This window comes from Sycon ciliatum, chromosome 4 (assembly GCF_964019385.1).
Source record: "Sycon ciliatum chromosome 4, ocSycCili1.1, whole genome shotgun sequence".
In the NCBI taxonomy this organism is placed as follows: domain Eukaryota; kingdom Metazoa; phylum Porifera; class Calcarea; order Leucosolenida; family Sycettidae; genus Sycon; species Sycon ciliatum.
The window spans coordinates 254,410-282,385 of NC_088646.1; the positions used below are offsets into that span (position 1 = coordinate 254,410).

A 27,976-nucleotide genomic window follows, 5' to 3' on the forward strand; every position below is an offset into this window, starting at 1 on the left:
TATCGGTTTTCTTCCCGATGGCGAGGGATCAGGATAAAAGAGGACCGGATAAGCGAGGTCTGACTGTATTACCGTAATGTCAAGTAGTCGGCAAGAGGGGAAAAAGAAAACAATAAAAAACTAACCGAAGCAGTCCGTATGCACCGACCATACAGAAAGTAATACCAATGAACAAATGAAGAGTGAACGTTGAGAAAGTAATACCCTGTACATAGCCAGCAGAACACAGCAAAGTACAGCAAACAACAATGAGACAACACAAATATCGTATGAGTTGGTGATTACTCACCACTCAAAACAACCAAAGTTTGATGATGGCTAAAAGCTATTTTTTGAGACCGGCGAAAGTTTAATATCGACTGGATTTTGTGGATTTACGCTTTACAGTATCATAACCGCGAGAGTATGCAACTTTGCCTATGGGTCTGGTGTGGCGCGCTGCCTGCATTACGTACTACTGTCGTGGACATGGAAATCCGGTCGGAGGTCAAGTGGCCCCAGGGCGTTGTCCATGCAGTCGTGACTCAGGCGTGAGTACGCATACGATCAACATGTGCACTGCACGCAACGTTCTGTACGCACTGAGGGCGCCGGCCCCGGTTATTCGACTGGATTTCCATGTCCAGGACAGTAGTAGCCACGAGCTGTGGGCCATTGCATTACGATTTCCTGCTTCCAAATTCGCTTTCCTCGGCTTCGGTTGGTTTTGCAGGTGATGTGTCACCCACAGGCAATGCCTTTGAATTTACCGTATTGCATGTGAAATCGCTGAGGCTAAACCGCAGGAAAGCCCAAAACCAGGCAGCTGGACCGTCATTAATTTTCACTACGTACATGTAATGCAGGCAGCGCGCCGCGCAGGGCACCTATACTGCTATAGCTCGGAGATCAAAGTTGCACACCCTTGGGGTTAGGTACTCTTGGTATCATTGTACACAATGACACATAGTATTTATCCCTAGCTGCATCTCCTCCCATCCTACAGTACCAACCGACAAATCCATGAGCTTCATGTCAGGCCAACGTATTTATGTCTGGTTGTGTGTGTGTGTGTGTGTGTGTGCGTATGTGTGCGTATGTGTGTGTGTGTGTGTGTGTGTGTGTGTGTGTGTGTGTGTGTGCCAAACTGTTGGAAGGCTGCCATCTTGCCAAAGCATTTGGAAGTTGGACTAGTTTCGGCTCCACAATCCAGTTTGTCGTTACTATTAGCTTTCATGGCTGAGGTTGTTGGTATGTCTGTTGGCTCTGGGTTCCCAGTACTCAGTAGCCGAGGCTGGTTGGTAAAGTAACTCCAATTTCACTTCAAGGTACCAGTGCATCTAGTGTCTGCTTTTATCAAAGCAGCGTGCTGTCTATACTGGTTACCCCAGCAAGTGTAGGCTGTGCATAGGTAACTGTCTTGGCCGTTTTATGCCGATGTACTCCGTGTGGTGTAGACCAGGTGTGCATTGGTGGTCGATTCACATGGCTTCGTCAGTTGTGTGAAATAAACAGTTATCTGGCGCAAGTCTTGATCTGTCTCATTCAGATCTTGTTCGCTATTGTTGCTATAAGAGAAAATCTGTGGGTGCACATCCAGTGCATTTGCAGATTTGCGTGCTTCTCTTGCGACGGGCGTATACATGGGCGTATACATACATGGTGTGTGTGTGTTTCTGTACTGTACAGAACACAGCGAGTTTCATTCAGAATACATCAATACTATCGGTGTGGAATGTAGATGAAACCCCGAAGAGAATGAATCCCACTAGAGAGCTAGTCCCGGTTTATGCACTTAGAACCATGGCAAGACATCCACCGATACTAGCAGTCACTAAATACTAGCATACAGTACTTACAGCTTCCAGGATAGCTTTGTTGGAGACAATGATGACATTGGGAGGATCTCCAACAGCTGTTATCACACACACACACACACACACCACACACACACACACACACGCACGCACACATGTAGAACAGAGCGGAGAGAAGACCAGATCAGTACAAGGGAAGAGTTTCAGCACTAGAGTAGACCCTTGATAATATGCCCCCCCCCCCCCCCCCCTGGGGATCAGGAAATTGAGCAGTACTTAGTATCCAAATATACTTCAATACGGAGCACTACACCTTTTCTCGGACATGCTCGTACTAAGCAAGTCTATGTCTTACCAGAGTACGCCCCAAGTGAGTTCACATGTATAGCGGACTGCCATGGCTGCACAAGAAAGTTAAACAAAAGAGCCCCCACAGTCACCCAGTACCCCCCCCCCCCCCTCTCATACATACTGGCTACCAGCCAGGACTGATTCAGCACCAGGGTCACTGGTTGAAAAGTCAACAGTTGAATGCATGCATGCAGGCACCCAGCCTGACAGCCTCATAGCCACACAAGCAGACAGCCTCACCTGTTGCTGTACCACCAATGTTGGAAAAGACAACTTCTGCCATCAAAACTCTAGTGGGATCCAAGTTGAGCACTTGGCAGAGACTGTAGAACACAACAGCACGTGCTGACAGATTTTAAAAGCTAACTGAACAAGCCCAGATGCTCATTGTGTTACATTGCCAATAGACTCAATACAATGTACTTGTACAATTCAGCATTGCTAAAACCAGCATGAAATCCAGATACAGGCTCCCCACTGCAGTGCAAAGACCGCTCAAAAGATCAATACTGTATTTTATACTTAGTTTGTTAGGTTATAAGCTGACCCCCAATCCAGAGATCTTGTGTCTGGTTATTCCCAACCAAGCACTACTAACACATAACAAATCACAGAAACACTTCCTTCTCATCGCAGGGTGAAGTGTCCAAACCCAGGCAAAATGCGTACACATGGTGCACTCGCGCATGCGGTGCAGGTCGTTTATGAATTAGTTCAACCTCCCTCCGTATCCTCGTATCACTGGACTTATAACTGGAAAAAGACGGCAACAATAGAGAACAGCTGCTACATGAGCATGTACAGGTAGCAGAACTAACCGAATAGAGACGGGTGTGAGTAACAAGATGGTGGTGACATTGTCCTGTACAGAGAACAAACAACAGTCAATGCAGGCATGTAGCACCAGCAATGTCAACAATGTGCTTTGAGCAGAATAGTACTACTGGCTACCACTAACAAAATGATGCTTGTAGGAACAGGCCGAGATGGACAAAAGACACACATGTAGACATGGTCGACATTTTACTGTGCTATTTGTGCTGGCTGCCCACTGTAGCAATTGTAGTACATAATGGATAGTATTTCAATTCCAACACAACTATCGGTGGGACAAGGGCACCCTGGCAACAACACACCATGTACATGCACCCTCGACTTGCCTAGTTTTAGTCTTTTTTCACCGGGTGCGTCAAAGATATCTGCTCTAAAGCCGATTCATACTTCATTTCGCGCACGGGAAACGCGTCGCGAAAAATTTGATCTGAGCTCAACTATTTCCCGTACGCGAAATGAAGTATGAATCGGCCTTAAAGCTTGCTGTGGTTCTGCAGTTAGTGCACTCTGACTTTGATGCGTTAAGGGGCTATCCGGCATTATCGATAATTTTCACGAAACGAAAAAGTTTTGTTAGGACCCTCCCCCACCCACCCACCCCCCTGAACGAAAAATAGATCGATTTGACAGCAAGAATGCCTTGATGTCTCTCATATCAATATTTTTCAAAACGAAACTCCCCTTGACCCACCCACCCATATACGAAACTTTTTCTCTTCGTGTAAAAGATCGATAATTATGGACGGCCCCTAACGCTATTTCGCAATAAACTTACCAAGAAAGCGGACACGATTCCAGAGAAGAAGCAGAGGATTGTGATGAGTGGCCAGACCTTACCCTTAGCAAGTTTGTATGCCTGTGAGAGTCATGGGAGAAAGAACAACATATTAATGGTGGTTTAGCGTGTGCGCTAAGCCCTGTTAACGAACGTGGAACATCTACCACTCATACTTAGTCTGATGATCATGCATCTGATTATGATGTCATTGCTATACATGCGCATGCGCAGCGCGCGCCACTCTCCCACGCGTGCTTTCCAAATCTTGCTTTAGAGAGAGAGAAAGAGAGAAAAGAGAGACTCCTTTGTCACTTCTGCTTTCTGACGACTTGACTGTTCACTGGTTTGTCCGTCAGTTGTCAATTTCCCCTTCCCTCCCAACCCCATTCGACTGGGGATCACTATCTCTCCGTCACTGTCACCATAATTTCCTCAATCACAGTGTCAGTACAACTCTTGTCAATATACTTATATCGGGTGAGGGCAGTCTATCTCCGCAGCTGGCTCATTTCAATCACTACCGGTCGCAGCTCCTGCCCACGGCAGGCCGACCGTCTCTCGTTCACACTCTGTGTGCTCCAGGTCACAGCTCCTGCGCAGAGCAGGCCGACCTGTCTGTCTCTCTCTCTCACACACACTATGTGTGCACCGGGTCACAGCTCCTGCGCAGAGCAGGCCGACCTGTCTTTCTCATGCACGCCAGCTGCTCCGCCCAATATCCCTGATATGCCAACCAGAAAACAATGTGTTCTGAGCCGGGTGCATGCCTGTATGTGGAGAGTGCGTTAATTATATTATTATGGTCTGTTTGCTACATGTAACTACAGTACTTCACTGCAGTGCTGGGCCAAGCAGGCAGATTCTCTGTATGAATACATTTCGCTGATTTTCGCACTTAGTCATATCATGACTAGGGGCATGAGAACTACATGTAGTAGGAGTACTAAGGGGTCGTCGCAAAAGTTTGTTGTCGTCCCTGAAACGAACATGGGGAGGGGGTGCGAGCCAAAATCGCAAGTCGACCGACACTGTACATATGACATGTACATGCATGCGATTTTCGTCGTCCAGCATAGCAAGCTGTGTTCGTTTCAGAGGGAGGGGAGGGGGTCCAAGTACAAAATGAACGACGTCCATTTCAGGGACGACAGGAAACTTTTGCGACGACCCCTAACACTGGTACAGGCTATGGAAGAGTACACAGGCCATGGCATACACAGGCCATTGCATACACAGGCCATGGCATACACAGGCCATTGCATACACAGGCCATTGCATACACAGGCCATTGCATACACAGGCCATGGCATACACAGGCCATTGCATACACAGGCCATGGCATACACAGGCTATGGCACACATAGGCCATGGCATACACAGGCCATTGCATACACAGGCCATGGCATACACAGGCCATGGCATACACAGACCATGGCATACACAGGCCATGGCATACACAGGCCATGGCATACACAGGCCATGGCATACACAGGCCATGGCATACACAGACCATGGCATACACAGGCCATGGCATACAGAGGCTATGGCACACACAGGCCATGGCATACACAGGCCATGGCATACACAGGCATACACAGGCCATGGCATACAGAGGCTATGGCACACATAGGCCATGGCATACACAGGCCATTGCATACACAGGCCATGGCATACACAGACCATGGCATACACAGGCCATGGCATACACAGGCCATGGCATACACAGGCCATGGCATACACAGGCCATGGCATACACAGACCATGGCATACACAGGCCATGGCATACAGAGGCTATGGCACACACAGGCCATGGCATACACAGGCCATGGCATACACAGGCCATGGCATACACAGGCATACACAGGCCATGGCATACACAGGCTATGGCACACATAGGCCATGGCATACACAGGCCATTGCATACACAGGCCATGGCATACACAGACCATGGCATACACAGGCCATGGCATACACAGGCCATGGCATACACAGGCCATGGCATACACAGGCCATGGCATACACAGGCCATGGCATACACAGGCCATGGCATACACAGGCCATGGCATACACAGACCATGGCATACACAGGCCATGGCATACAGAGGCTATGGCACACACAGGCCATGGCATACACAGGCATACACAGGCCATGGCATACACAGGCTATGGCACACATAGGCCATGGCATACACAGGCCATTGCATACACAGGCCATGGCATACACAGACCATGGCATACACAGGCCATGGCATACACAGGCCATGGCATACACAGGCCATGGCATACACAGGCCATGGCATACAGAGGCTATGGCACACACAGGCCATGGCATACACAGGCCATGGCATACACAGCCGTGGCATTCACAGGCCATGGCATACACAGGCCATGGCATACACAAGCTATTGCATGGTCACCAGTACACTGTCATTGCATGTTTGCACACACCATACCTTCAGTGCCAACCAATCAAACACTCCTGTTGTAGAAAATACTCCCACAAGTGTCATCTGCACATACAAAGGAGAGAATGTACAGGCGTACAGTTGTGCATTGGAATATCTCCCATGTTTCTCGTTGACAATGATACAATGTCATATTGTACAATCACTGCTGGAACATATCAAGCAGGCTTTCTTCTTCTTTTCTTCTTGTTTTGTGAGTGAGAGAAAAGATTGACTGCTTACACATGCATGTGCTGCATGTACTAGGAAGCACAACATGACTCATCTGTTAGGGGATCACAGATACATGTGGTCGATGATGTCTGGCAATGGTATTGAATGCACATGTCGATGCCCAATGGCGCACTAACTATACAAATGTTACGCAATGAGTACAAATAGATCAATGCTAACATGTCTGACGTATGCAATTGCAAGGTAAAATGTTTGCTGTACATGTACATGTACTAACAATAAATCGAGTACCATTGTAAACACATAAGCTATCTTGAGGTACCTGTAGTCACTGCTCTCAGAAATCAAGGAAATGCACCATGCTGCGTATGCTGTGTATGGCATGGATGCAGACTTTGCAGTACCTGCTTGCTCCACATTCATGATCGTTGGACAAAAAGCTGGACAAGTGGATACACCACATTCATGATTCTCACCATGCCAAAGAGCAAGCCGATTGTTTCGTAATCAATCCATTCAACAGTTTTATCCAGGGATGGTCGCTGGGAACAGTCGAAAGTACACACACACACACACACACACACACACACACACACACAAACCATGACAGTAATAGTGGGTAGTTAGTCACCCAGGTATATGCTCCAAATAAATACGAATCAAAAAGACATACCGTAATGCATGTACACCCACACATGCACACATACATATGTACCCCCCCCCCCCCACACCCACATGCACACATACATATGTACCCCCCCCCCCCCCCCCCCACACACACACACACACCCACATGCACACACACCCACATGCGCACATACACACCCACGCACACACGTACGCACGCACACACACACACACACATATACACTGAACTGTACCTTGTTTAGCAAGGAGAGTGTCATCAGTGCCAGCAAGCTACCAATCATGGCAGCGATGGTACGGTGAACAAGCTGTGGGAATAAAACAGGCCCAGTGAAACGTCAGGGATCGATTTACTTTATTTTTTTGCATAGCAGTCACTGCTACACAGTTTTACAATTGACTAGCAACTGCCAGTATTGATTGGCAGTTTTCCTTCATCACAAGGTTACAGGTATATCTGTACAATAGCAAGATTTTGTACAGAAGAGGACAATAGCTGCAGTTGCTATTTTGCTTTTCCAAGCGAACGGTTGAGCTGAATATTTACGTTCGGGTTTTGCTTGGGCTTGTTTCATGTTACGTATCAGTGATCAAGGCCAAACACGCTCCAGACACAACTCTACCGTGAGAGCACTGGCACACATGTACTGAATACACACTCATCAGACACAACTCTACCGTGAGAGCAATGGCACACATGTACTGAATATACACTCATCAGCCCCCATGTTCAAAGGCTTAATAAGTAGAGAGCCCTCCAATCAAAGCACAAAAAAGGTTGAGTCTGCAACCATGACAATGAAATAGGGGGGGGGGGGGGGGGGGGGGGAGTACAACAATTCATGACTGCAAAGAAAACTCTGATGAATGGCGCATAGACTATCCAGGGGCCTCAGCTCAGGTGGCTGCTCGAAGGTCACTTTATAAGACCAGCATGGTGACCCATACTCAACACTTAGGAATAAATCAAACACGGAATCGTCCTAAACACCATAAATGTACAAGTGAATATAGGTTTTGAAAAAGTTCCGATGCCCCAACTCCTTTGGTCGGGATATGGTCAATCATAGAAAACTGACAAGCACCACCAACTCACCTCAAAAACAATCAGTACGTAGACAAAAACCAGTATAATTCCAGCGAAGACGGTCTAGGACATAGAAAGAGGGACAATAGTGCAAGTGATGAAGGCAACACACACTAACAGATAGATGCGAGTTTAGGGCAACCAGCCAAAACACACACACACACATCCATATGGCATTCCGCAAGACAGAGAAGGCAGGGTTTTAGCCAAAGGGAGGTAGGGGTGCAGCGTCCTCCTACTCTGATTGAGCGCCCCCGATGAAAAAGTGCCTGCCCCCCCCCCACCCATTTGTTGATTTTTATGTTTTTCATGCCATTCAACGAAAAATGCAATCGATAATCACTACTAGAGGGTTCAGTGATAGTGATGAAGTTGGTTGTTCTTACGTGTAACACAATTGTTCCACGTAGGAACAACCAACTTCATCAAGACAAATTTGGAAAATGGGTTACGGCCCGGGGTAACTGTCTCCCCTGCGCGCCCTCTACTATTTACACCTGGCTAGAACCCTGGAAGGGCATTTTGCGTGCAAAATGAACTGACCAGTACAGTCGTCCCTCTCTAATCTGGCACTTGTTTATCCGGAACCCTTGCCAACCGGCGCACTTTCTGACGAAACCGATTTTTTTCGTTCAATTCCTACATCTTAATCCGGCACTTGAATTCGGCCTCCGGCAGTGACTTTTTGAAACGAATCGCTCAAACTGCACGTAGGTTGATTTCATAATCCGGCAGTCGTAAATCGCGTGCCATACAGGTACACTCCTTGCCAGGCCAGGCTAGGCCAGTCTGGTCAGTGCAACGCGCGCGGGGCCACTTCAGAGTTCAGTTCAGTTGACAACTGTACTCGACCTCGCGCGGGAGAGTTCAGTTCGGTTGGTTGTTAGGACTTTTCCGAACCCTAACTCAATTTATACAAAGAGAAAGACCAAGAAACTACAAGTTACGCTATACTGTCTACTAACACCACCAGTTACTAAACAATCAGCTCATGCGATAACAATATAAAGCCGTGCACCAAAAACTTGGGTCGACACGGAAAAACCCTGCGTTTTGACGTATGATACATGCATGCAATTGGGTAGGGCCGGATTTCTTAATCCAGCACCCTCGTTAATCCAGCAGAAAACGCCGTAGCAAAAGGTGCCGGATTAGAGAGGGACGACTGTATAGGAGTACAGGATCATCATAGTGCAACACATAACATACCTGGTATCTGCCAGATGCCGGCAGTGCGTCAAATACCAATCCAAATGGCACAAGACGTGTGTCTTGTGATTCAAACTGGAAGTACAAACGGCTATATCTGGAGAGCAACCGAGCGTAAACAGAAGGAAACAAAATGGTTCAACGGACCAGGCAACATTGATTTCATCGTAATGACACATGCACTCACACATACCAGAACACCAATGGCAATGACATACAGCAGAAGCCAGAAACAGCACCAAGTCAATAATCCTTTTAACAAATCTTGGTACACCACAACTCACTTGTGCTGTTCAACTGTAAAGTCACGCTCCACAGTTTCAATAACTCGGTTCGGATCTAAGTTTAACGAGATGTTGTTAGACTGCAACAACAACAAATAGATAAAACAGATATATCGTCACATGTACATGTGTTATCGACAGGCTTGGCATTGGTACTAATCCACATAAGTGCACTATACGGTCTATACTCAATACACTATATCATATACACTGCAATATACCCAATACACTATAATTATAGTCTGCACAATACTCAATACACTATATACACTGCACTGGACAGTGGACACAATGCTGTATGGAAGACACCAAGATGTATAGCTAATGTATGAGAGGGGCTGCACATTGGGGCTACAGCAGATAAAAAAAAGCATGTTATTCGGTGACAAATGGGCTGCACTGTTGAGGCATTGCACAGCGAATTTCAAGACACTAGAAATGCAGCAGTTAGCAAGCAGTGACACCAAACCTTACCACAACTTGGGCAGTGTCTGAACCCTCCAGTATTCCCATTACACGCACAGTGAAATTCAAAGTTGTATTCGTGACCTCTGTACATACAACGCATATAGAACGCAAATTCACACACATGGGGAGAGGCAAAAAGACAGGCATGACAGTTACATGCAATGAAGTAGTTTCAGTTCTCATAAGTCTGCACTAGAAGACAAAGATCCGCCCAGACCCGTAAAGATCCGTTATCTTCCACCATCATTTCATGAACTGAGCTAGTAGGTCTGTGATGAACACCCTCCTTCCAAAGAGCAACAACAAGCATGTATGCGTACCATATTTTACCGGATCAACTTGAAATTTCGTTGTCGTCCAAAACAGCTCAGGTGGTGTATGGTCCCCTTGTCTAGGTGACTTTGCATATGCTCACTCTCACTCATGGTCTCATAGTCAAACCCAACTTGGAAAATTCTCAGGAACTTTCACCTCACATCGCATTCGTTAACTACGCCTCAACAATCCTGACAGATAAATTCTCTTTAGCCGACTAGACCCTCCTGCACACAACCATCACCATTGCGAGGACACTTCCGTAGACGATATTGATAAACTCCTTCAGGCTAAAGAGCGCAGTTTAATGGTGGAGGTGACTCAACATTTTCTTCAATGGCCGAGAGCTCTGTCGCACCCTGTAATAAAGATAAATTCTCAGTTCAACAAATAACAGTTACCGTACTTCCCCACATATAAGCGCATGCGCTTATAAGCGAAAATTTGCTGCAAAAAAGATCTTTGGCTGTGTAAACATGTTCGGGTAGAAGCCCATGCGCTTATATGCGCAATACAGGTTTGTCTGTGTCCTAAACAATGGTGTCATCACACTACTTAGTGGTATATTTCGCTCCCGCCTTTTCACCAATAGTGTTCACATATAAGCACATGCGCTTATAATTGAGGGGTGCGCTTATATCCGGACATAAGCACATGCGCTTATATGTGCGGAAGTACGGTATAAAGTTACAAGAGTTACTAGTACAAGGACTGAAAGATATGAAAGTAGAGTCAACAATAAGGCGAAACCTTTCAGTTTTCCACCACTAAAACCCATGCTGAAGATCTAAAAGATCTAAAATATAAATAAAGCAGGATGACAAAGAACTTACCTCCAACTCTCACTTTGGTTATGAATGGACCGGTGAATTTTGATTCCAAATACGCATGTGGATGGTCAAGCGGGATATCATGCTCTGCAGCAATTAGTAACACAAGGTGTTGAACAGAGATTTAACGGACACACATTTAACCACACGCAGTAAAATAGCTTGTCAACTATCAAAACATTTTCCAAGAACTTTTTTTGACCCACTCACATGAGTCACTACATGGGTATGATGCTATGAAAATCAGAACGTTCCATTTTACAATAGAAATGTGTATGATGACATCGAACGCTAACAATAACCTATCAGGCTACCACATTGTGACATACTTTACATAGGGAAATATGAGGGAGAAAGAGAGAGAAAAGGCGCGGGTTTGAACACAAGCAGACATACATCTAGTTCACTGATCACATCACTGGTCACCTGAGGTAACGATATCAGCACAGTGACATACTGTTTCTGTGCGCAAAGCACTGTTCTTTCTTATAATGTCACGCTGAGGTGATCATTGCGCGGCTCTTGGACTCACGCTGACTGCTTCTTGAGGTACCTGGTGATACCAGTGACACAGGCGATACGAGTACTAATGTCACTCTTCACTAGGCGCATGTCTCTAGGTGACAGCTTACTGCTAGCACTAAATGTCATCACATGCTGTTCCAATAGAGTATACTTTGGATTGCTCTGATTTTTATGGCACAAAATCACCTGTACATGTACATGTATGCAGTGAGTGGCAAGCTTACCTCCAGGTGAAGTCACGCTGATGGCTTCAAAGTGCATAGTGTGCTCATCCTCGTCATAAGAGCCAAAAAGAAACTAACAACACACACAGTGCAATTCAAAAAAGATCTGTCAAAACGTCTCAGTATAAAGCAATTGAAGATACCTTGCTACCGTGTATCCAACACATGTATACTGTCCATGCCCTGCAAAGTAATGACACATTGCTACCACTAGCTGCATTCAATTACAGTCATGTGCCTTGGAAAGAAATTGCCATGCCCTGGTTACAAAATGTAGCAAGAAGGAGCCAAAACTTCACAGGAAACAGGCAAGGCCTGCCTGCTTGCAGAAAGAAAGAGACGGATCATGAGACCTTTTTAAAACACAGAAATCAATAGCGTTGCTTACCGTAGCCACCACTACCAATAGAAACAGTATGCCAATCTTGATATGACGCATTCTAGAAACAATAGGAACATACAGCAAATAAACATAGGCTAGAGTGTGTCGCAAAGCACACCAAGTCAACACGCATTTAAATAGGAGCCAAGTGAAGCCTAGCAAATGTGCATGCTTTAGAAGACAATAAACATCAACCAGACTCGACCTTCCCAAATAAGCTGCTACAGTTATGCCAACCATCGCAGCAGAAAGTTGTGGCAAATGTCATGAAAGTGCTCCTTGCCCAGAGTTATGGGTATGAAGAAAAGAGCGGGTGCCAGCCCGCAGACTACCAAGGTGTGGGTCCACAGCTCTCAGGGCTGTATGATCTAGCTAGCACTGACTGTCACACGCCTCTTCACCTCCAACAACTGGTATTTAGCGCCATGCCTAACGCATCGACAGTATTACAATGATCAGCTCCCCAGTTTGGTTATCAGTTGTCTCATGATTGCTTGAGCATGAAACTGTAAGTCACAACCCAATCTTATTGGACATCTTCTCTTCATCTGATGTAGAGCTTTGAATACTAGATAAGAGCACTGCCAGTGCGCTGTCGGATAACCAATATGCCACATGACTGAGCGCCGGATAAGCGGTGCACAGCTGTACCCATAAACGATTTCAAGAGCAAATTTGAAATCAATAAGGAAAAGTAAGGCTAGTTGCTTTCTTGATCCACATGTCTCATACATTATTATCTTGGCTTGAAACATGAAATAACACCTTTTTCACCATGGTCCCATCTTCGAAATGGGGTATTATACACTATGCTCTGGGAAATACGGCACTTCCAAAATAGGCTCCAGCTCCAGCAGATTAGGAGATGGGAGAGCTGCTGACCTATTTGGTACCAGTATTTTGAAAATGAGTCCGAATTGTGAACACAGCATTCTTCGGCTATAAATTCCAGCTGCACCTTATAGAGCCGCACCCAAGGAGTTCTTGATGTGTATCTGTGTAAGTACTGTATTTGTCAGTGCAGTGCAGCGTAGTACACAGTTTGGACGTGCTATTTCAGACTCATGATTCGAAAATGGGCTATGTGTGTACTATGAGCGTATACTCCAGATATGGAATATACAGTAGTCAGCAGGATCAAATGCACTCCTTGTCTACCTGGAGATAGTCCAATTTTGTTGTCAAATGAATTGTGAGTGCGCATAACGCTTTCACTAGTTTTTTATAAGTGTAAGACAAAGTGCCCACTGCGCAGTCGCATACCGTGCTAAAAATGAAACTTATCTTCTTCCATGTGATTTCTTCTGTTTTAATTATATTTATTGGCTCAGTATCCGAGTTATATCCTCTGATGGTGCAAATATTCATTAGTTTGAGGGAACGTTGCAAACAGGATACAGGAATTGTGTAAATACCTGAGCTTTCCCCTATCTGAACAAGACAGGCCACGTCGCAACATTTCCACAACAATGTAAGCTGTGCTTTGCGTTGACTGGGCACTTGCGCCATTGTTGCCAATCAAGGGTGAACGTTCATGATTCCCATTCGCCTTCCCATCTGTCGTGGATTGGGTGGAGGCCAATAGATCAGCGTGAAGAGCATCATTAGTATGCTGCTGCTGACCGTCAATCAAGTCCTCCGGACCATCTCCGGACCGCATCACGTCGACATAAATTTCGGCCATTGTCTCGTCAGTCTCATAGACCGGGATCGACCTTCAACGATACTAATACACTAGTAACACTACTATGGAAGACTGCCCTATAGGCCTACAAGGCTACAATGTAACTAAAGTTATTTTCAATATTATTGAAATATTCCTCAAAACATTCCAACTTCGAAGAGCTGCTATATGCATGCATCAACTACATACAATCCACGAAACTCATCATTCACTGATCGTCCAAAGTTTGAAGTGCTATGAACTACTCCACGTTTCCTCTTCAATACGAGACAGAACAAATAAGAAGCTTCAGACTTGAGCTTTGCTGTCCGGAGATATCGGGGCTCGGGACAGATGCGAGACTTGAGAGATGTGTCAAAACTTTGACAAAAGGATGAAAAGGCCGATCTTCCGTACATTTGTACTTCGTGTACGTAGATGTCTGATCAAGACAAGAGTTCATGAACTCTTGCTGTGCATGCATGAAAACACCATACGAGTACCAACGACGTGCACGAATGCAACTCCACCAGATCATGCAGATTTTGCAGAATCCATCCACTGCACTGGTCACATGCACAATCACATGCACAGTCATTTTATTGATTTCACGCAGTAGCTCATGCACGTGCGCGTGCAAGTCATGAGATTCGGCCCGGGGACACGTGCGATCGTGCGATCACACAGCAGGATAGGATGCAGGTAGCGCTACCGCTAGCGCGCGGTGGTCATATCATGCATGATAATAATTATAATGCATGCAACAAATTATTGAACATTTTTTGAAGATTGAGTATTTTTCGAGTTTCAGATATTCAAACTGCGAGAGAATGACTCAATGGAAAATTGATCTTTGGCTGTGCCTGTACTAATACTAGCAAAAGTATAATTATAACCCATACTCTTACTGTTAGTCATAAGACTGCGCTTTTCATTCTGTTTCATTACGCTATTGATAATAGCGAAAGATCGTTCTGCATTGACGAACAAAGTATTAGTTTAGTGATCACCACATGGCTTTCGAATTATGGCCAATGTAATTCTGCAGTATTCTGGCCGGATCAGATGACGCACTAATTGTGAGTTAAAACTTTTTTTTTCCTTTTGACTTGTACATGTGCGTGTACTTGTATAGTATTCTCTACAACTCCATGGTAACATGGTCCATGCTGTAGAAATTGTGGTTTGGGTACGTGTCAGTGAAAACCAGGTACTTTGTATATTATAATAACAAGAGTGCATAAATAATGGTTTATGTACTCTTGATAATAATATACCGTAGTTCCGCGCATATAAGCCCATGGGCCTATATCCGGATATAAGCCCACATCCGTTTTTAGGCCCATGGGCTAATAAACAGACCCAAACACCGTAGTACAGCATGTCAGTGCCGACTACATTACCAGTACCGGTACCTACAGTAGGCGGACAACCGCGCACGGACTTGTACTTTTTCGCGTGCCAGCTGCCTTCAAAATTCGAATATAGGCCCAGGGCTAAAAACGAACCATTATTACTGACTTTTTTTCCCGGAAAATGCATTATTTCGTATATTAGCCCATGGGCTTATATGCGCGGAACTACGGTAATAATAATGACAGTTCGCATATCACTCATTGCACTATCAGAAGCAGATTGCACAGCATCCAGAAGTGAGATAATTTAAATAAAAAAGGTCCATTCCACTGGCCCCATATCATGCCTACAGGAATTTTTTCATGAGATTGTTTTGGCCCAAAGCTAGTGGACTATTGTGCTAGAATACATGTAGTTGTGAGTATGTAGTGCTCAGCGGTATGTCCAATGGAAGTGCAGTACTAAAGTCTTATGGCTGGTTACAACCTTACAGACATGAATCTGGATTAAAAGACGTGATGTAGGCCCAGAGGGGCACTCAGGTGAAAAGAAAAGACACTTTGGAGTCCGTGAAGTAGTTTGGGGTATTGAGTCAAATGGTCTTGATCGGAAGAGCCTGTGGCACACCGCTTTTCGCGTACTCCCTTCAAAGTCCTACTCTCATTCAAAGACAATCTCCCATTGTGCTGCATTCCAGTGATTAGGTCACTGAGTGCAACCAACCGTAGAGCCACACAGTCCTGTTTGAGTGCAAAATGGCCGACACTGAAGCCTGTTCAACAGGGCAAGAACGGTGCATGATAGCCTCTTTTCCGACCACACTGGAGGTAGGGATGTACATTACCTCGTACTTTGCGGTAATGGATCAGAGAACCTTGAGGCACTAACAGTCAGTTAGTATCTCAACGGTGCATATTGTCCAGGCAAAAACAGTTCCAGTTCATCCGGTGACGACTTGGTGTTAGCGTTCTGTTGGCAGACTTGAGCAACATGCCATCTCTTCTGAAATGCTTTCTCAGCACACTCATTGCATATACATGTACTACTTGGGCCTAGATTCCACTAGTGACACAACTCAACCTACCCACTAATGACCTATCTGTTTGTGTATGTGAACAGGTACGTAGAGGAGAGGCCTGACTTCGACTTTCATCATGGTGTCTCTGTCCATGGATCAGCTGCTGCGCAAAGTGGTCTTCACGAAATTCTTTACAAATGGATGGGGCCCCGAACATCAGCTACTTCAGTACGTGTGATTGTTGTTGCTACTAGATGTATTGTTATTCACTTTGGTCAATATCAGTACATGTGATTGGGTCCAGTGAGTATCAGTATGTCTCTACTCCAAGCTTCATGCAATGATGTCATCATCAGGAGGCAATGCTTACCCAAAGAGTACTAGTACTGGTATACAGTGGACTCTATCCTGCAAAGGATCATACGCTACACAGTAGACAGTACACGGTATTTGTTTGAAGTTTTATTTTACATCGCAAACCAAACGGGCATTGATGCCCAATATTATGATGACGACTCAGTAGAATAAAAAGTGTGGCTCGATAAAGCTGCACTTGAGAAAATGAGAAAACAGTCAATAGGAAGTATATGTACCGGTAATTACAAGTCAAGTTCAAGCGAATTAACAATCAGAGATAAATAGGAAGATGAGGACCTATGCCAGAGGGAGGTACTATTCGGTCATATTAACTGTAGAAAAACACTTTCAGCAATCTTTTAAACGGGGTTGGACGACGAGTGGACGTGAGTTCCTGTGGCAGGGTGTTCCAAAGCTTCACGGCGGAAAACCAATGGTCGGCTGTCGCCAGATGTTCGCTGAGTTAGCGGAACAACGTATTTGCAATTGTCATTGCTGCGGGTGTTACTGGGAGGTTGGAGGGCTACTCTATCTTTCAGAAGAGGGCTGATGCTGCTGGTGTGTACACGGTGCATAAGGAAACGGAGTTTGCATTGGGCACGTTCAATTACAGGGGTCAGGGAAAGGCGAGTGTATATAGGAGTGGTATGGGACGGGAAGGGCAGATTGGCCACGCAGCGAACACATTGCTTGTCGAGGACAGTGAGCCGGTGCCGCTGCAGAGCCGTGAGTGCAGAGAAGAACGCGTTTGATCCATAAAGCATGTCAGGAAGTATAAGGGCAGAATAGAAGAGGAGCGACGGGCGGATGGTTCTCAGGGTGGTTAGCTTCTGGGACGTTTTACGTACTATGCTGGAGACCTGCGCGTCCCACCGAAGACAAGAATCGATGTGTAGGTCCAGAAAGCGAGCAGTGGTGGTCTGGGTGAGAGGCGTCCCGTTGCAGTTAACGTTGAATTCCAGGGTACTACGGCGTGATGCCTCAATGGCTAAGACCTGCGTCTTGTCGGGGTTTAAAACCAGGCCTTTCCCGTGTAGGTAGTCAGCCAAGTTTGACACAGCAACTGTCAAGACTTGATTTAGGGTTGCTACGGATCTGCTTGCGGTGTCGAGAAGGATGTCATCCGCAAACAACTGGGAGTGTGCTGGGCTGGTGACGCTATGGACGTCCATGGTATATAGTGAAAACAGCAAAGGACCCAGTGCACTACCCTGAGGGACTCCACACTCGCATGCAGTTAGGCCCGAGCACTGCCCACTCGCCAGAACTACTCTCTGTCGATGATCCGTGGAGTAGCTCGCAAACCAACGCAATGCAGTCGAAGATACACCCAAAGCAAACAGATCTTGGATCATGAGCTGGTGCCGTACTTTATCGAATGCCTTGCTCATGTCCACTAGTACTGCGCCAGTATGTAGCTGGTGATCTGCTGACGACAGGTAGCGGTCCATGGCCAAGGTCAAGGCATCTTCCGTGGAGTGTTGTGGCCGGTACGCAAACTGATTGGCTGGCAAAAGTGAATGGGTTTGTAAGAAGTCACGTAGAGGACAAGGATCTCAGGGTCGTAGGTTCTTTGCAAATGTTGGGCGCCATTGTTAAGTATAGCTTTCACTCAATTCTCCAGACATTACAACGGACAACGGGAACAGGTTAGGTCGAACAACATTTATTGGGGAGACGAAGAGACTGAGACAAAGACGAACAAAACGACGACATTGTGGAAGAGAGAGAGAGAGAGACAAGAGAGAGAGAGAGAGATCAAGTGTGAACGGCAAGATAAAGTATTCAGTTGCCAGTCAGAGTTTTATGTTTGCATGTGATCCTCAGACTACATTGGACTGGATCATGCTTAGCTTAAAGCTCTGAGCTTCAAACTACAGCTGAACCTTGTTCTACCGTCGGTGAAGATCCTGCTGCCACAGGACTACTAGGCAGCAGTCTTCAGTCATTGCCATGACGCAAGCGAAGTACCCTGCTAACAGAGAAGTGTCAACATCATGGGGGGAAGCGGCTCATACAGAGGGGGGGGAGCAACTTAATTTTAAATTTTTAACTCCAAGTTTCATGCTCTGCTGTAGTCAATCAGAAACTCTAACTTGTGTTAAAGTAAGTTATCTTTCTCTCTCCCTGTTGTACATGCATTGGTGTGTACAGATTCATAAAGTTCCGGCGTGTCCTTGGTAACAGATTGGAGTGTGCATCACGTGTTAAAGACGATACACCCATCATCATTGAAAAGGTACAACAAATGAGTGTCATTTAGGACTTGATATACACCGTGACTCATGTGGTGTGCCGCGTGTCTTTTTATATTGATCAGGCCTGTGTCAGTGGATAAATTGCTTGTATAAATTACTGCCGTCATGATAATTGGACGACTTGCATCGTGCTATATTATGCTCTTCACCGTGGGTGTGCATGCATGCGCGTGTATGGGTGTGTGTGGGTGTGCATGCATGCGCGTGTATGGGTGTGTGTGGGTGTGTGTGGGTGCGTGCATTTGCTGATGGCAGGTGCAAAATCGCTCAGACCATACCATCACGTCTGGTCATTTCCTGTCTCCTATTGTTCACATTGCTGAAGGTATCTTGCCAAAGGAGAGTGAAAATTGCCAGTGAGTACTTTGCAAAATTTCGTCAGCTAGATTTTTTCAAATTGGCCGAAAGATTTGCGGCAAATAAATCCATGCAGAAAATTTTAGGACTTTATTTTACATACTGTTACATCTTTACCAGCTTATGAGGTTTGTTAGTATTGAATACTACTAATGTGTAGAGTATTGTGGAATGGGTGAGTTCACCCAATTGTGTGTAGGTAATAGCTGTTAGAAGTTGCTCCATGTGCCATGACTAAGCAGCACATTGAAATGACTAGCTCAGTGCTGTGTCCTATATGCTGTCTAGCACATACTGGCATAGCTCTCATTGGGCCATGGGGCTGAAAATCACTGGTAGGATGGATGGAAGCTGCTTTGGATTGGTCTGGCCATGACTTAGCCTTTCATACGTCTTTGTCTATTACCATAGTTTGGCCACGAATAGCCTTATTTGCCGATGAAATGCATGTAACGTTACAGCGGTGGCCAAAACTTGGGTCTAGCCAGGGCCGGACGAGTTCCGCTCGGCTTGAGTCTTACCAAAGCTATCACGATACATTTTCTATAGAGTAGTGGAGGTGCTGCTTCTAAGTAACTTACTTTGACTACTGTATGAGCAGAAAATTTCGTCGAACTCTAAAGAATGGGAGTTCGTCCGGTTGTAAATTTCGTCCATGGATCATAAGAGTGTATTGAAAAGCTGAACAAATCGATATTCGTCAGGCATTTAATTTAGTCCAAAAGCTCCTTGGACGAAAAAGACGAAATTAAATTCCAGACGAATATTTCTGCTTGTACAGTAACTAACTTCACGTAACTAACTTGAGTACTTCAAGTACATGGAGTAAGATAGCCAGTGGGCGAATGTTTGTCTTTGGTGTCGAACAGTGCAATCTAACGAGAGAGCTTGGAAGCTCAGGGCCCTACGCTATGCTTTTTTGCCTTGATGACCTAGACAAAAAAGCAAAGGGATGTTATAAATTCTTATAAGTTTCTACTTTTTGTTTTTGGACATAACCTGGGATTCGAACCTGCACTATCGCCCTGCATGCATCCCCCCATACACTTCGCATACATACTAATTCTTCCAAGTTGCTTCACGTTATGATCTTGTATTTAAAAGCCCTATTTGAATATGCATTGTGGCCAGCCGCGCCGTCTTTGATTGTACGGAACGGTACGGGACAGGTACGGTTGAGGGTAATACGACACCGTCTACCGCCTTGATGACGGCAAAAAAAGGAAAGGAATGTTATAAATTTTTCAATTCTCCTATTTTTTCAGGCATTACCTGGGATTCAAACCCGAACTATTGCCCTACATGCATTCCCCCATACACTTCGCATTCATACTCATTCTTCTAAGTTGCTTCACGTTATGATCTTGCGTGTGAAAGCCCTATTTGAATATTGCGGCCAGCTGTATGTGGCCAGCTGTGTTTGACGGTACGGTACGGTACGGGACAGATACGGGATAGCGCCAGGCGTGACACAAACACACAAACAAACACCAAATTAAAGCTGTGTCGACCCTGGCTAGCGCCAGACGTTACTGAAGTAACGTCTTCTGCATAGCTACGGGAATAAAGGACCGTATTGATCCAGAGCTGGCCGCTGCTGTCCTTACCGCATAAAGCTGCAATATCACAGCATTTCCTACATCGATATTGCCAAACCATCATGGACTTTAGTATAGTGAGCCAGGCATGGCAGAACCGGTCCAGTTGGTCCAGCCCTGGCATTGCAATAGACATAATTTTGTATTGAATTGTGTGTGTGTGTGTTTTTGATAGCTTTGAGCTTATCACTCCCAAACAGTGGCCATCAAGCAGTCGTCAGCCAGTTTGTATTCACTTAGCTGGAACCGGTGATCATGTAAGTATACCGTAATTCCGCGCATATAAGCCCATGGGCTTACATGTGAAACAATGCAGTTTGGGGATAAAATATCCAGTAAAACATGTTCGTTTTTTAGCCCATGGGCCAATATTCGAATTTTGAAGGTTCACGAAAAAGTACAAGTCCATGCTCATGATCAGTCTACCATACTCTACTGGTAAACTGCACTGACCTGCTGTACCATGGTAGGAAGAGTCCATTTTGTGAAAAATTCTACTTGACACGTGAGTTGCATTTGTGTCTGTTTATTAGCCCATGGGCTTATATCCGGATATAGGCCCGTGGGCTTATATGCGCGGAATTACGGTATGACCGTACTTGTAGTGGTACTGAACTGTAGAGGAGACGGTTTCGAATAGGAGATATGTCGCAAACCGGATCAGACTCAATGTTCACTTTCTCTCTTGGTATTTTGATTAGAACACATATGTCACAGTGAGACTACGATGTGTTTTACTCCGAGCCAAAATTTCATGGCTCTGCGATGACCAGAAGCGCCACACCAAGCAGGTGAGTTTCGATGTGTTGCTTCGCACTGCGACTTGAGTTTTACGTCTTTTGAAAAATCAACTTCTTGTCGCAGGTAAACAGCGGCTCGCCTCTCGCCAATGAAGCACCTTATACCAATGAAAACCAATGGAAGCACACACAAGGCTTATTGTTACTGTGTACTGGCCGTCGTGGAGCGTTAGCAATTACCTAATTTCAGAACTCAGAGTGAATTTGACGTGCACTCTAAAACCTTTCCGGCTCGGAGCCACCTCTGATTTGAAGCGAAAAATTGGGCAACTTGGAGGCAACGGGCCAACACAAAGGAGTGGCTCAGTTCGATTGACTCTGGCCTCAGAGCAAACTTCAACATGCCAGTTTCCTTCCACAAACATATTTCGAGTGAACAATCCACGCAGATGATCGGTCTATACAAATTTGGCTGTCAAGCCGTTCCGGTATCAACCCGTCGCCTCTACCTGTTGTCGTACTTAACCATGCATGCTGTCATACTGAACTGGACCTGCAGCTATTGTGCTGCCACAGTTAACCACATACACAGTCTACAGTGGCTGCTGTGGCTACTGTAGTTGCTGACTGAGTGCTGTGGCTACATAGCTGCTATGGCCATGTAGCCATTGCGGCTCCTGTGTGAACTGTGGCTGCTGGTCATAGCATTGTTCAGGTGGGTACTTCATATACCTGCACGCACAGCACATAAGAGGCTTGTGAATGGAATCATTATGACGAATGTGTAAGCCTCCTTTGTGGTGTTGAATTTCTTTGGCCAGGACTTCTCAATCACATGTTTGTATATTGTATTCCGTGTGTTTCTTCTACAGGGTACATTGTGGCGGCGCCAGCAACTAGCATACCCACTGCTGAAGAAAGGCATTGGCTCAATCATCGTGGAGAACCCATTCTATATCCTGCTTTTCTTGCCAAGCTATTACTGCCACTTGTGTAGTTTCTACTGTGCTGCGGATCTGCCACTTCTGTAGTTTCTGCTGTGCTGCGGATCTGCTAGCTACTATGTACAAGTCAGTCTTGTGTAATTGAGACCAGTGCAGGCGTACAGGGCAGTACAGGGTAGTTGAGACCAGTGCAGGCGTACAGGGCAGTACAGGGTAGTTGAGCTGACCAGTGCAGGCGTACAGGGCAATACAGGGTAGTTGAGCTGATTTCTGATTGATCCTTGACCTGGCTGTGTTATACATGGAGTTCGCAAACCTCCCGGCCAATTGTAAGTCTCACTACTTGCACTGTCTGAGACTGTCAGATCAGTCTACATGTAATACTAATAACCTGGATGTATGATCAGTCTACATGTAGTACTAATAACCTGGATGTATGATCAGTCTACATGTAATACTAATAACCTGGATGTATGATCAGTCTACATGTAATACTAATAACCTGGATGTATGATCAGTCTACATGTAATACTAATAACCTGGATGTATGATCAGTCTACATGTAATACTAATAACCTGGATGTTGTATGAGCATTGCTAATCACCTACATGTATCACACACACGATGCCAGCTTGATGCCATGGGGACGTCTGGGAGTCTGTATGCTACATGTAGAATGCATGCAGACAATGATCTTGTCTTGTTTATTCCATGCAGGCGGTCAGGTCTTCTTCATGTAAATGATCTGTTTGTACTTGGTGGAACGTTGACAGTGGAGTCGCTAGTGCTGCTGCGGCATTGTGAACGGCTGGGTTACGGTCCACTCGGTGTTAGTGGTATATCTCTAGGAGGGCATGTAAGTGTGTGCATGTTCAGCATGTCTCACTCATGTACTTGTAAGTGTGTGCATGTTCAGCATGGCTCACTCATGTACATGTAAGTGTGTGCATGTTCAGCATGGCTCACTCATGTACTTGTTTGCATGTTTATTTAGCATGTCTGCAGCCAAACTCTCACGTGTGCTGTGAAGTGAAATGTGAAAAGATATGTGCTGGGATATTGCATGTGTGTTGTGAAGTGATGTGCTGGGACATTGTACGTGTGTTGTGAAGTAATGTGTATTGGAACATTGTTTGTGTTGTGGAGTGATTGTGCCGTGAGTATGCCTTCTACTGATTGTGCCGTGAGTATGCCTTCTACTGATTGTGCCGTGAGTATGCCTTCTACTGATTGCCTTATCCTCTCTATACCTACACGTAAGCAGTGGCAACTGCTGAAATAGTTCTCCTTGGGGAAAGCGCGAAGTTTTTGTTTTTGTTTAAGTGCAGAGCTGCTAATGTAAAGCTGCATAAGCGGCAGTATCCACGTGGACGCTGTTGTTTCTCTGAGAAGAGAAGCTCCGACTTTCACTGAAATTTGGAAGGACCTCAGATCAGCTCTCTCTCTCTCTCTCTCTCTCTCTCTCTCTCTCTCTCTCTCTCTCTCTCTCTCTCTCCTCACAATAGTTATGTTGTTGTATCCACATGTGGTTGCTTGCTATAGTATTGATCAACGCTACGCCCAGCTATGTGTGTGCTGACTTGCTATTTGGCTTGTTGTTTCCTCTGCAGAATGCAGCATTAGCTGGTCTGATGTGGCACAAGCCTCTTGTTATCGTTCCGTGTTTAAACGGTCTCTCCGGTGCCTCCATCTTCACTCAGGTGAGAGGATATACTGAGGATAACTACGTACTTCCCCAGTATACTATTGTTAGGTACCTTCTCCCGTACATTGCCTCCTCCTGCAGCCTTTTCCTGCTGGCTTGCATGCACCGTACTCGCCTTTTGTTACGTTCGCCTGGGTAGCTACTTGCACGCCCATAGTTACCATAGCCACCCAGGCCCTTTATCTAGCACTTTACGCATGTCCTTCAAATGCCTTCACTTTGTAGATAAGCTAGCTTACTCTCCAGTACTCTGATTTCTATCCTTTTTTTTACTCTCCAGTACTGTGATTTCTATCCTTTTTTTTACTCTCCAGTACTCTGATTTCTATCCTTTTTTTTACTCTCCAGTACTCTGATTTCTATCCTTTTTTTAACTCTCCAGTACTCTGATTTTTATCCTTTTTTTTTCTTTGGAAATAGTAATGTGCCTGTTGGGACTGTTCCTGTGCTAGTGTATTGGCAGCAGTGGCTGTTCCTGTGCTAGTGTATTGGCAGCAGTGGCTGGGACTGTGCTAGTGTATTGGCAGCAGTGGCTGGGACTGTGCTAGTGTATTGGCAGCAGTGGCTGTTCCTGTGCTAGTGTATTGGCAGCAGTGGCTGGGACTGTGCTAGTGTATTGGCAGCAGTGGCGATGGCGATGGCGATGGCGATAGCTACCCAGCGTTATAGCTGTCAGTACAAAGCAGTGTATTGACTTGTTTTTCAATTCCAATGGTACCTGAGATTGCCTCAACTCATTGTTATTGATGTTTGTACTTTAAACAACCTGCACTGGTGTTAACAATTAGTCATGTTGCACTGGTGTTCCTATTTCTTGTGTCTATGCAGGGTGTGCTGGCCAGAGCTTGTAAATGGTCCAAATTAGAAGAAGATTTGCAGTCGTATCGCTTGCGTGGTATTCAGCACCTGGCTGCTCATCTTATGCAGCAAGTGGATGGTGTTCAGGTGCGCATTGCTTGAATTTACCATGATACCACTGTGCTTCTGTGTATGTGTGTTGTGATATCAGTTATGTGGGTAAGGGTGAGGTGTGACGCCCTGTTACAGATGCTATGTGAAGTTTGAATTCTCTTCTGTAACGAAGGATGCTTGCTGCTCGTGGTGTGTTTGTCTGTGTTTCTTGTAGCTGCGATCAGAGACCGGGTTTGAGTACGATGACAGTGCAAATCCACACAGCAACATTAGCGTACCGGCTCACTTTGAAATTCCGTCTCATCTCCACAACCCCGACATTGCGCAGCTGAGGCAGAGTTTCGGCGATAGCTTTGATTTCATGCGCTGGTTGATGGATGAAGTGTCGCACCTTCAGCGTATGCAAGTGCCCGTCAGTGGCTCCCGTATTATCAATGTCTTAGCCAAGGATGACGAGTATATACCACGCTATCCCGGTCAACTTTCTGACATCTGGAATGGTGAGTAAAAATGCAAGACCTCTCAATGTGAGCAAGCTGTATGTTTTTTCTGTATCTTGGCCGAAAAATACCGTTGGTTTGGTATCGCTTCGAGTACTTTTGACAATAGAAGGCTCTGTTTCCCAGGGGAACGAAACGGTAAGATTCAAATTAGGGTGACGTCGCAAGCCGATCGTTGTTTCAGAAACCGAAATGCTAATCATGTCTTGAAACACACAAAAAAACGGTACAGGCCGATGGTCGAAGTTCGGCTGAACGGTAAAAAATGCTATTTAAACTATGTCAACTATGTTTTACTCCCACCATGGGATGTGTATCCACACATTTTACAGTGTATCATGTGTTGGTGTGTTTCTTTCAGACTGTGAGACAAGATATACATCTGGTGGCCATGTATCCTCATGCATCTTGAAGTTGGACGAGTTCAGGTAACGGCTGTACTCTTAGATATCTCATCCTACATAACGATCATATTCTCTCACGTTGTCCGATACAATGTGAGCACGTGTACTTTGAGCAGTCTCCAAGTGTTCTTACTCTAGCGGAGTGCTCCCAGTACCCTGGCCTGGCCTGGCCTGGCCTTTCTACACCTTCTACAAGTCAATAGCTCCCCATTAACTTTATTGATCCAGCACTGTTTGTGCAACAGAAATTATGGCGGGTGCGGAGGATTTACCGTACCGCTGTCCAATTACGGGACATTATGGTTCCTGAACATTTTAATCTCCTGCTCTTCTTTTTGTGTCTCAGGACATCTGCTGTTGTTTGTGTGTGTCTCAGGACATTCATTGTTTCTATGTAACTGTGTTGTTGTTGCTGCTGCTGCTGCTGCTGCTGCTGCTGCTGCTGCTGTTGTTGCTGTTGTTGTTGTTGTTGTTGTTGTTGTTGTTGTTGTTGTTGTTGTTGTTGTTGTTGTTGTTGTTGTTGTTTACAGGAAAGCCATTTCAGATGCGTTTGACAGTTTTGATGGCTCTTGATGGTCACCACTACACATCAATGACAATGGTCATGTTTAGCGTCTGTAAGTTGCTTGCTTCCATGGGCACATCAATACTGGAAGTATATGACAGACAGACCCCTATTGCTGCAGGAAAACTGGCCAGGCCCTGCTCTACCACCACAGGCCATGCCTTGCTACCTCAGCCATGCCGTGCTGTGCTTGACTACCTCAAGACCAGCTCGTGTACTTGGTGCCGTACGCAAGGATATGGAGTTGAAATGTGTGATTGCAGGCGCTCCTGCACTGCAGCCTAGCCTGGGTTATCAATATTCTTATGTAGTTGCCAGCATTGCCAGCAACTTGAGAGGGCAGTTGAGAAGTCTAAATGGATATTTGAACTTGGACCTCTGACTGTTTTTGTATGCCAGCAAATAGCGGCAATGAGAAATTTTAGCGCCTACTGGTACACATGTTGTCTACTGGTACACTCATGTTTTCTAATTTACCCAACTGTACTGTCAAGAGTATTCTAAATTTGATCAGTGCCGTAGCTACCATTAATAGTTATTACAACATTTCTCTTTTTATTTATTTTCAAATCTTAACTTTAACCTACCAGCCCTATGCATACTGCGTGTACTTGGCTGTATAGCCTAGCTGTGTCAAATTTAGAAAACAGTCGGTACTGAAGATGACAGTAGTACTTCAACTACGTGTAACATATTTAAAATCCAGTTTATCTCCATCGTGATACATGATGTGGTACAAGTCTGTCAAATCAGCTTACTCCTTGGGTGTAACTTGTGGTGCATAAGCAACGGTGTGCAGTCATGTACTCTGGATACATTTGCAGTGCTGCTCAATGAAATCCGTTCGCCTGCGTCATGCGCCATCTACCATTTCGCATCAGTAAATGCTGCACAATGTCGGGTGCGTACTTGAGTGACTCGACCGGATTTCCTTGACCAGTACTGTACTATCAAGCCGAAAGAGATCACAGTCACTGTCACAGCCACAGCCACAGTCACAGTGACATGCTCATGGTGACGTATGGAATCTTGTTGTCTTGGCATTTCATGCACAGTGTGTTCATTTGGTCCAGAGTAGTAATATGCTTCTTTTAAAAGTTTTAGGACTTCCTGATTTGTTCCATGGTCCAGCTCAGTCCCCCCCCCCCCTAACTCTTGGTTGTGTGTGCATTGTGTTCATAGTTAGAACATGCATATCGGCTGTTAATTGCGTGAATGATTTATAATAAAG

General features: G+C 45.4%; 2 protein-coding genes across 2 annotated transcripts in view; one reads left to right on the forward strand and one right to left on the reverse strand.

Moving 5' to 3' along the window:
* LOC135813749 (P protein-like) overlaps positions 1-14,395 on the reverse strand; it is a 23,816-nt gene extending 9,421 nt beyond the window's left edge. The window contains exons 1-16 of the mRNA XM_065326756.1: positions 13,783-14,395; positions 12,374-12,425; positions 11,986-12,058; positions 11,240-11,323; positions 10,098-10,174; positions 9,624-9,703; positions 9,340-9,436; positions 8,140-8,193; positions 7,280-7,351; positions 6,875-6,940; positions 6,213-6,269; positions 3,757-3,837; positions 2,966-3,009; positions 2,388-2,470; positions 1,839-1,894; positions 126-205 (exon numbers count right to left, since the gene is read on the reverse strand). Of these exons, the coding sequence (XP_065182828.1) occupies positions 126-205; positions 1,839-1,894; positions 2,388-2,470; positions 2,966-3,009; positions 3,757-3,837; positions 6,213-6,269; positions 6,875-6,940; positions 7,280-7,351; positions 8,140-8,193; positions 9,340-9,436; positions 9,624-9,703; positions 10,098-10,174; positions 11,240-11,323; positions 11,986-12,058; positions 12,374-12,425; positions 13,783-14,051 (1,325 nt within the window). The 5' untranslated portion in view covers positions 14,052-14,395. The remainder of the gene's footprint in view (positions 1-125; positions 206-1,838; positions 1,895-2,387; positions 2,471-2,965; positions 3,010-3,756; positions 3,838-6,212; positions 6,270-6,874; positions 6,941-7,279; positions 7,352-8,139; positions 8,194-9,339; positions 9,437-9,623; positions 9,704-10,097; positions 10,175-11,239; positions 11,324-11,985; positions 12,059-12,373; positions 12,426-13,782) is intronic.
* Positions 14,396-14,830: 435 nt separating this feature from the next.
* Positions 14,831-27,502, forward strand: LOC135813750 (protein ABHD18-like). Its single transcript, XM_065326757.1, has 13 exons — positions 14,831-15,109; positions 16,506-16,632; positions 18,916-19,000; positions 19,275-19,375; positions 21,150-21,231; positions 22,587-22,668; positions 22,960-22,987; positions 23,377-23,515; positions 24,270-24,359; positions 25,193-25,309; positions 25,491-25,776; positions 26,138-26,204; positions 26,711-27,502. Exons 2-13 carry the CDS (start codon positions 16,541-16,543, stop codon positions 26,751-26,753), a joined length of 1,212 nt encoding a protein of 403 aa, XP_065182829.1. The 5' UTR covers positions 14,831-15,109; positions 16,506-16,540; the 3' UTR covers positions 26,754-27,502.
* Positions 27,503-27,976: the final 474 nt, after the last annotated feature.